This window comes from Ornithorhynchus anatinus, chromosome X5 (genome assembly GCF_004115215.2).
Source record: "Ornithorhynchus anatinus isolate Pmale09 chromosome X5, mOrnAna1.pri.v4, whole genome shotgun sequence".
Taxonomy (NCBI): domain Eukaryota; kingdom Metazoa; phylum Chordata; class Mammalia; order Monotremata; family Ornithorhynchidae; genus Ornithorhynchus; species Ornithorhynchus anatinus.
Window position 1 is genome coordinate 69745627 of NC_041753.1, and position 9124 is coordinate 69754750.

Below are 9124 nucleotides of genomic sequence, written 5' to 3' on the forward strand. Positions count from 1 at the left end.
GGCCTCCCCGGGGGGCGGCCGCCGTCCGCTCTCGACCGCCCGCGGGGCCGCGCTTCCCCTTCCGGCGTCTTCTCTCCTTTCTCCTTGGAATTTCCACCTCCGTCGGGGGGGGGGGGGAAGGGGCGGCGGGACGGCCTCCGGCCGCCCACCGGGCTCTAAGTGCTGTGAGGGCTAAAAGCAGGCTCCACGCCTCCCACGGGGCCCGGGCGCGTGGGGCGGGTCTGGACCGTTTTACAAATATAGATTCTCTCTTCCGGACGGAGAGCCGATCCGCCCTCTCCGTCGTCCGCGGGAAGGGATGTCTCTTTCAGTCCGGGGGGGGGGGAGGGGGAGGGGAACGTGCTCTGGGCTCAGGCCAGCTGAGGAGGAAGACGGGAGGGATGGGGGGCACTGGGAGAGGAGGAGGAGGAGGAGGAGGAGGAGGAGGAGGAAGGGGGCGGGAAGTGCAGGAGCGGGGGCGGGAAGTGGAGGATGGGGCGGGAGGAAGAGGAAGGGGGCACGAAGTAGAGGGAAGGGGCAGGAGGAAGAGGAAGGGGGCAGGAGGAAGAGGAAGGGGGCAGGGAGTAGAGGGAAGGGGCAGGAGGCGGGAGGAGGGTAGGAAGCGGAGGAAGGGGGGCAGGAAGTGGAAGGGAGCAGGAAGCGGGAGAAGGGTAGGAAGCGGAAGAGGAGGGCAGGGAGGAAGGGGAAGTGCAGCAAGGCGGGAAACGGAGGACAAGAGGAGAAGAGGGAATGGAGCCGGGAGGGAGGAGGAGGAGGAGGAGGAGGAGGAGGAGGAGCCCGGGCCCAGAACAGCTCCAGGGTCTCCCCCGGGGTGGGGGGCGAGGGGCAGTAAGGTGACTCGATGCGGGGGGGCGGGCGGGGGATTAGTGTTTGGGGGTCGGGGTGGGGGGGAGACCCCCGGTCGGGGGCCGCGTCCCTGTGCAAAAGCGCCCCTCCCCGCTCCGCGGGATCCCCCCCGTCGCCCAAGTGCTTCCGGCCGGGCCCGCCCCCGGCCCGCGGGAACGATCCCGCCGGGAGGGGGGAGAAGAAACGAACCAAAACGGCCCGAAAGACCGACGACCGAGGAGACGGCCGTCCGTCCGCCGTAGGGAAGAGGGGAAAACCAAAAAAGTGCAATTCTCCGGGGTCCCCTTGGCGGAGGGTGGGGAGGGGCGGGGGGGGGGGGCGCCGGGACATTCTCCGTGGCCCGGGCGGGCTAGCAGCAGCGGCCGGGGGGCGGATAAGGTGCCGGGGGGTCGGGGGGTCGGGGGGCCGGGGGGCCGGGGGTCGGGCCTAGGCCCTGAGGGAGTCCCCGCTCAGGTTGGCCAGTTCGATGAGGGCCAGGGCCCCGTGGAGACGATCCCGCTGCTCCTGGAGGCAGCGGCGGGCCGCCGACCCCGCCGACCCCTTGGGGGTGCCCCCGGCCCTCTCCGGCTCCTCCCCCTCCCCCTCCTCCTCCTCCTCCTCCCCGTCGTCGTCGTCGTCCTCCTCCTCCTCCTCTCCCTCACGCCCCTCGTCCCGGCGGTCGTGACGGCGGCGGCGGCGGCGGCGATGGAGGGCCGGGGGTCGGGGCAGGCGAGGGTCCTGCTGCTCCTGGTCGGGCCGGGGGCCCGGGCGGCTCTTCGGGGCCGGAGGTTGGTGCTCCCGGCTCTCCCAGTACCTGCGCCGGGAGAGGGACGGGGCCCGGTTCCCTCTCTCATCCCTTGGCCGTCGCCGCCGCCGGGACGGACTCCCGGATCTCCCCCCCCCCCCCCGGCGGCCGGAACGTGGGGGGGAGGGAGGGAGAGGGGACGGAGAGACGGGGAAAGAGACAGAGAGAGACGGGGGGGGGGGGGAGAGATGGAGGGAGAGCTGTGGGCTCTCGAAATGTGTGCGGGAGAGATAGAGACAGAGACAGAGGGGAGACAGGGAGGGAGAGACAGAGACAGAAGGGGAGAGGGAGACAGAGAACGAAAGAGACAGAGACGGGGGAAGAGATGGAGGGAGAGCTGTGGGCTCTCGAAGTGTGTGCGGGAGAGAGATAGAGAAAGAGAGACAGGGAGACACAGAGAGGGAGAGACAGAGACAGAGACAGAAGGAGAGAGACAGAGAGAGACAGAGGACGAACGAGACGAAGAGAGACAGACGGGGGAGAGATGGAGGGAGACCTGTGGGCTCTCGAAGTGTGTGGGGGAGAGAGATAAAGAGACAGAGGAGAGACAGGGAGGGAGAGACAGAGAGAGAAGGGGTGACAGAGACGGAAACAGAAGGAGAGAGGGAGAGACAGAGAGAGAAAGAGACAGAGACAGAAATAGGAGGCAGAGAGACAGAGGGAGACGGTGAACGAAAGAGACGAAGAGAGGAGGGAGAGACAGAGAGAGGGAGAGACAGAGACGGGGGAGAGATGGAGGGAGACCTGTGGGCTCTCGAAATGTGTGTGGGAGGGAGACAGAGAAAGAGAGAGACAGGGAGGGAGAGACAGAGAGAGAAGGAGAGAGGGAGACAGGGAAAGAGACAAATAGAGGCGACAGAGAAAGGGAGAGACAGAGAGGGAGAGGGAGACGCAGAGAGAGGGGGAAGAGATGGAGGGGGAGCTGTGGGGTGTGAGAGAGACAGAGACACGGGGGGGGAGAGACGGAAAGAGAGATACAGGGAGACAGGGAGGGCTGCTGCTTAGCAGAACGTGGAGGGGTGGGGGGAGAGAGAGAGAAAAAGAGAAAGAGACAGAGAAAGAGGCAGAGAGAGGGAAGGAGAGCTGTGAGAATGTGTGTGTAAATGAGAGACAGAGACAGAGAGCGAAGAGAGGGAGGGAGAGAAGGAGACAGAGAAAGAGACAGAGAGAGAGGGAGACAGACAGAGACTGAGCCAGAGAGAGAGAGAGAGAGACAGAGAGTGAGAGGGAGGGAGACAGAGAAAGAGACAGAGAGAGATGGAGGGAGACAGAGGAAGAGAGAGACACAGAGGGAGAGAGGGGGGAGAGAGGGAAGAAGAGCTGTGGGCTGCCAGAATGTGTGTGAGAGAGACAGAGACAGAGAGAGACAGAGAGAAGGACAGAGAAAGAGAGAGATACAGGGAGAGAGGGAGGCAGGACTGATGTTTAGCAGAACGTGTGTGTGTGAGAGAGGGAGGGAGACAGAGAGAGAGAAAAAGAGAAAGAGACCAAGAGAGAGAAAGAGGCAGAGAAGGAGGGAAGGAGAGAGAGAAGGAGAGCTGTGAGAACGTGTGTGTGTGTGTGTGAGAGACAGAGACAGAGAGGGAGGGAGACAGAGAAACAGACAGTGCGGGAGAGGGAGATGGAGAAAGGGAGACAGAGAAAGAGACAAAGAGCGAGACAGAGCGAGACAGAGAGAAAGGGAGAAAGACAAAGAGAGAGGGAAGGAGAGAAAGAGATACAGAGACAGAGAGACAGAGAGGGAGGGAGACAGAGACAAAGAGACACAGAGAAAGTGAGAGGGAGGGAGACAGAGAGAGAGAGGGGGAGAGACAGAGAGGGAGGGAGACAGAGATAGACAGAGGGAGAGAGACAGAGAGAGGGAGGGAGACAGAGAGACACAGAGAGATAGAGGGAGAGAGACAGAGAGAGGGAGGGAGACAGAGAGAGACAGAAAGTGGGAGGGAGACAGAGAGAGAGACAGAAAGGGACACAGGGAGAGTGAGAGGGAGGGAGACAGAGGGAGAGGAAGGGAGACAGAAATAGAGAAGGAGACAGAGAGAGGGAGGGAGAGAGACAGAGAGACACAGAGGGACAGAGAGAGAGATAGAGGGAGACAGAAAGAGAGAGAGAAAGTGGGAGACAAAGAGAAGGGGAGACAGAGAGAGACGGAGAGGAGGGCGAGGGCGGGGTGCGGGGGCGTCGGGGGGCGCGGGCGTCACCTGTTGAGCCAGTCTGCGACGGCCTTGTTGTGGTGTCCGGCGCGGGGCCCGAGGGCGGGGGGCCCGGGGGGCTGCTGGCCCCTCTTGAGGCGGGCGTACGGGTGCTTGGCGCAGTGCCGGTTGGCGTGCGTGAAGCGGCTCGGGCAGCCTGAACCGTCAGCGGCGGCGGCGAAGTGACCGTGCCGGGTGTCGATCGTAACGATGATAAAAAAAAAACGGTAAACGGCGGCGGTGTTTGCCAAGCGCCGACTAGGCGCCGTTCTAAGCGCCGGGGGGGGGGGGCTCCCGGGGGCTTCATCTACTGACCCCGTCGTGCTCTCCCCGGCGCTCGGCACGCGGTTCGGGGCCCGCGCCCCCGCGCCCCCCGCCCGGCCGCCCTCTCCCCGGCGCTCGGCCGCCGTTTTTACCGTTCTCGGAGCAGACGAAGGGCTTCTCGCCGGTGTGGAGGCGCTGGTGGGTCTTGAGCTGACCGCTCTGCACGAAGGCCTTCCCGCAGTCCGGGTAGTCGCACAGGTAGGGACGCTCCCCTGGGGGGGGGACGACACACCCCGACACCGGCCCGCGTCGGACGCCCGCGCGAGACGCCCACCGGGCTTCCTCCTCCCCGGTCCCGACCGGCGGACGCCCGCCCCACGGGCCGACCGGTGGGCGTCTACTTGGTGGCCGTCTCGCGCGCCGTCCGTCCCGTCCGTCCCCCCCCCGTACTGACCGGTGTGCGTCCTCTTGTGGGCCTGCAGGGACTTCTCGCGGGGGAAGACGCGATGGCAGACGGGGCAGCGGATGCGGCTGGAGGACAGTTCCCCCTCGTGGATCAGGTCGCGGACCGTGTCCGCCCGGGGCCGACCCCGCCGGCTGCCGTCCTGAGCGGGAGGGGACACGGGAGGGGGGGCGGCTCAGCGTCCGGCGACGCCCCCTCCCTCTCTTAATGACAGCGTCGGTATTTATTGAGCGCCCCCTCTGCGCCGAGCGCCGTTCCGAGCGCTGGGGGGGGGGGGAGACGAGGTCACGGGGCGGTCCCCCGGTCTTCATCCCCATGAGGTGAGGCCCCCGAGAAGGGAAGTGACTCGCCCGCGGCCACCCGGCTGACCGGGGGGGGGGGGAGCCGGGATTCGAACCCGGGACCCCGGACGCGTTCCGCCGAGCCGCCTCCCGGCCCCCGCCCGTCGCGGGCGGGGAACGCGTCCGTTTATGGCCCGGGCGTCCTCTCCCCGGCGGCTCAGTCCAGCGCTCCGCGCGCGGGATAGCGCTCACTACGTGCCGCCGGGCGGACTGTCTCCGTCGGCTGCTCTGTCGGACTCTCTCGAGCGCTTAGCGCGGTCCCCGGCGCACGGGAAGCGGCCGGGGACTACGGCCGGGCGGCCGGATGGACGAACGAGCCGTCGGCCGGGTCTGTCTCGCCTTGTATTGGACTCCCCCGGGGGCCCAGTCCGGCGCTCAGCACGAAGTAAGCGCTCGCTGAACGCCACCGACTGAACGAAGTAATAATAATGCTAACGGAGATGGTATTTAAGCGCCTACCATGTGCCGAGCGCCGTTCTAAGCGCTGGGGGAGAGGCGGGGTCATCGGGTGGTCCCCCGTGGGGCTCCCGGTCTTCATCCCCATTGGACAGATGAGGAAACCGAGGCACAGAGGAGTCCATTCAGTCGTATTTGGCGCGCGCTTGCTGTGTGCAGAGCACTGGACTAAGCGCCTAAGCCAAGTGACTGGCCCAAAGTCATTCATTCAATAGTATTCGTTCGTTCGTTCATTCATTCATTCAGTAGTATTTACCGAGCGCTTACTATGTGCAGAGCACCGTACTAAGCGCTTGGAATGAACGAGTCGGCAACAGATAGAGACGGTCCCTGCCGTTTGGTCTGATCGGGGGAGACGGACAGACGAGAAGTATTTATTGAGCGCTTACTCTGTGCAGAGCGCTGGACCAAGCGCTTGGAACGGACAAACGGGCAACAGATAGACTCGGCCCCTGCCCGCTGACGGGCTTAAGTCGCACGGCGGACGTGTGGCGGAGCCGGGATTCGAACCCATGACCTCTGACACCCGGGCCCGGACCCTCCCCGAGCCGCTGAATAACGTCGGTATTTGCGAAGCGCTTCCTAGGCGCCGAGCACCGTTCTAAGCGCCGGGGGAGAGACGGGGTCGTCGGGTCGTCCCCCGTGAGGGCTCCCGGTCTTCGTCCCCATTTGACAGAGGAGGGAACTGAGGCCCGGCGAAGTGACTCGCCCACGGTCTCCCAGCTGACGAGGGGCAGAGCCGGGATTCGAACCCGGGACCTCTGCCTCCCAAGCCCGGGCTCTTTCCGCCGAGCCGCGCGGCCGCTTCCCTGAACGGGGCCGGACGCGGTCCCCGTCCGCCGTGGGGCCCCCGGTCTCCATCCCCATTTGCCAGAGGAGGCAGCTGAGGCCCAGAGACGGGAAGTGCCCTGCTCAAGGTCACCCAGCGGACGAGGTGGGGGGAGCCGGGATTAGAACCCAGGGCCTTCTGCCTCCCAGCCCCGGGCTCGCCCCGCTAGGTCCCGATGTCCGTCTCCCCTTCTAGACCGCGGGCTTCTCGTCTTCGCCGTCTCCTCGGTGGCCGCGTCCCGCCCGGCCACGTGACCTCCGCGTCGTCCCCTCGGTGGCCAGGTCACTTCTCCGTGCCTCAGTTTCCTAACCGGCCCAATGGGACTGGAGAGGGGGAGCCCCACGGGGGACGGATTACAGCGTCCGACCCCCGGGCTATCGTCCGCCCCGGCGCTTAGCGCGGGGCCCGGCACGTAGTAAGCGCCCGACCGACACCGGGAATATTATGGCGGGGAGGCCGTCGGGCGGAGCCTGGGAGTCTGGACGTCCCGGGTTCTAATCCTGCGCCGTCCCTGGGCTGCATGGGTGACCCTGGGCAGGTCACTTCCCTCTCCGTTGCCGAACTGTCCATTCCAAGCGCTCAGTACAGCCCTCTGCCCATAGTAAGCGCTCAATAACTACTATTGAGCAGAGAGGCAGCGTGGCTCAGTGGAAAGAGCCCGGGGCTTTGGAGTCGGAGGTCATGAGTTCGAATCCCAGCTCTGCCCCTTGTCTGCTGCGTGACTTTGGGCGAGTCACTTCACTTCCTCTGTGCCTCAGTGACCTCATCTGCAAAACGGGGATGAAGACCGGGAGCCCCACGTGGGACGACCCGATTCCCCCGTGTCTCCCCCGGCGCTTAGAACGGTGCTCTGCACGTAGTAAGCGCTTAACGGATACCAACAGTATTAACCTTATTACTCTTGAATGAAGAAATGATTGGGGGACAGGGACCCGGGTCCGTCCCGACTGGCTTGGATCCACCTCGGCGCCGAGCGCGGCGCTGAGCACAGAACAAATACGGCAATCGTCGTTATTTATTATCATTATCATTATGATGATGATCATTCCCCCCCCCCCAGTCACGTGGCCTGCGCTTGACAGACCCCCGTCACGTGACACCGGTCAGCTCCCCTCCAGTGACGTCACGCACCCTCCGTTTCCCGCGTCACGTGACACTTCTGGGCGCCCCCCCCAGGAGTGACGTCACCCCAACGGTTTCCCGCGGGGGGCCCCCCCCGAATCTCCCACATCACGTGACACCGGTCATTTCCCCCCCCACCGAGTGACGTCACACCCCGTCCGTCTCCCTCCCGCGTCACGTGACACTTTCGGTTCCCCCCCAAGGAGTGACGTCACACCCCAAAGGTTTCCCAGGGCCCTCCCGAGGCCCCCCCTTCTTCCTCCCCATCACGTGACACTTCGGTCATTTCCCCCCCCCCAAGTCGAGTGACGTCCCACCTTCCCTTGCCCCCCCCGCCCGGTGTCACGTGACGCTCAAGCTCCTCCCCTTTGACAGCTCCCCGTCACGTGACACCGCCCCCCCCCGGGACATTTCCCGACAGCGCCCCCTACCGCCCGTCCGCTCCCCCGTGTCACGTGACGCTTAGGTTTCAACCCCTCCGCCTTTTGACAGCTGCCCCGCCCACCCCATCACGTGATGCCGCACCGCCCGACAGCGCCCCCTACCGCCCGTCCCCTCCCCCGTGTCACGTGAGGATTAGGTTTCCCCCCTTTGACAGCTGGCCCGCCCCCCCCGGATAGCGCCCCCTACCGCCCGTCCCCCCCTTTTCACGTGACGCGTAGGTTGCCCCCCCCCACCCCGTCACGTGACGCCGCCCCCCCACGGGACATTTCCCGACAGCGCCCCCTCGCCCAGCGTCACGTGACGCTTAGATCACCCCCCCCCACCCTTGACAGCTACCCACCCCCGTCACGTACCGCGTGCCAACCGCCTCCCCCGCCAGCGCCCCCTACCGCCCGACCTCCTCCCCGCAGCGTCACGTGACGCTCGGGTCCTTTCCCCCCCCCTGGACAGCCGCCCCTCCCGGCGTCACGTGACGCCCAGGTCCGCTCCCCCCTCTGACCCCGCCCCGCCACGTGACGCGGGGGTGGGCGGGGCCGGCGGACGCGCGCGTCGGTGACGTCACAGCCCCCGCTCACCCGCCGCCCGGGAGGGGGGAGGGGACGCCACGGCCCCCGCCGCGCGCAGCGCTCACCTTCAAGTGGCCGCCGTCGGGGCTCCCCGCCTCCTCGTCGTCGTCGTCGTCGTCGTCGTCGCCCCCCGCCGCCGGGGGGCGCCCTTCGGGCAGGGCGGCGGGGCGGGGGAGGGGCGCGGCGGGCCCGGGCGCGCCCCCGGGGCTGAGCGTCACGTTGTGCGCGTTCTCGCCCCAGCGCCAGGGGTAGACCATGAAGTCGCTGAAGCCCGGGCTGGTGGGCGGCAGCGGGTCGGGGTCCCGGGCGGCGCCCGGCCGGGGCTTGATGGGCGTCGTGCGGATGACGGACACCAGCACCCGCCGGGCCTCCGCCATCGCCGCCGCCGCCGCCGGCTTTTCCCGCCTTACGGTTCGCGCCCGGCCCCGGCCAATCAGCGCGCCGCGCGCGCCGCCGGGGGGGCGGGACCGCCCCGCGCGCTCCCATTGGTCGGCGCCCCGCCGCCCCGGCCCCTCATTGGCCGGGGGCGGCGCCGCGTCACGTGACCCGTTTAAAGGGCCGGCGGCTTTTCCCGCGCCGCCGCTCGCGCCCGGCCTCCCCGACCAATCCGCCGGCGGCCTCCGCGGCGACCAATCAGCGGCCGAGGAGGCGGGCGGGCGCGGCCCCGGCCCGCGCGCTCATTGGTCGGCGCTCTCCGCCCCTCCCCCTTTTGATTTTTGTCATCATCATCATGATGCTAATAACGTTATCTCCCCCCTCCCCCTCCTTTTTACTTACTAATGATTAACATGAGATCAATAATATAATCTCCCCGTCC

General features: G+C 66.5%; 1 protein-coding gene across 1 annotated transcript; it reads right to left on the reverse strand.

The window, feature by feature from the left end:
* Positions 1-1250: 1250 nt before the first annotated feature.
* ZNF367 (zinc finger protein 367) lies at positions 1251-8715 on the reverse strand. The gene is made up of 5 exons (XM_029055739.2): positions 8373-8715; positions 4541-4691; positions 4239-4358; positions 3832-3979; positions 1251-1639 (listed from the first exon to the last, which is right to left on the reverse strand). The coding sequence occupies exons 1-5, from the start codon at positions 8682-8684 to the stop codon at positions 1273-1275; spliced, it is 1098 nt and encodes a 365-aa protein (XP_028911572.1). The 5' UTR covers positions 8685-8715; the 3' UTR covers positions 1251-1272.
* Positions 8716-9124: the final 409 nt, after the last annotated feature.

Excerpts from the sequence above, each read along its gene's own strand:
- ZNF367 (XM_029055739.2), bottom strand. The coding sequence starts at position 8,684 with ATGGCGGAGGCCCGGCGGGTGCTGGTGTCCGTCATCCGCACGACGCCC. Across the intron at positions 4,359-4,540 it reads CCACAAGAGGACGCACACCG|GGGAGCGTCCCTACCTGTGC; the intron begins GTCAGTACGGGG and ends TCCCCCCCCCAG. Across the intron at positions 1,640-3,831 it reads GTCGCAGACTGGCTCAACAG|GTACTGGGAGAGCCGGGAGC; the intron begins GTGACGCCCGCG and ends CTCCCGGCGCAG.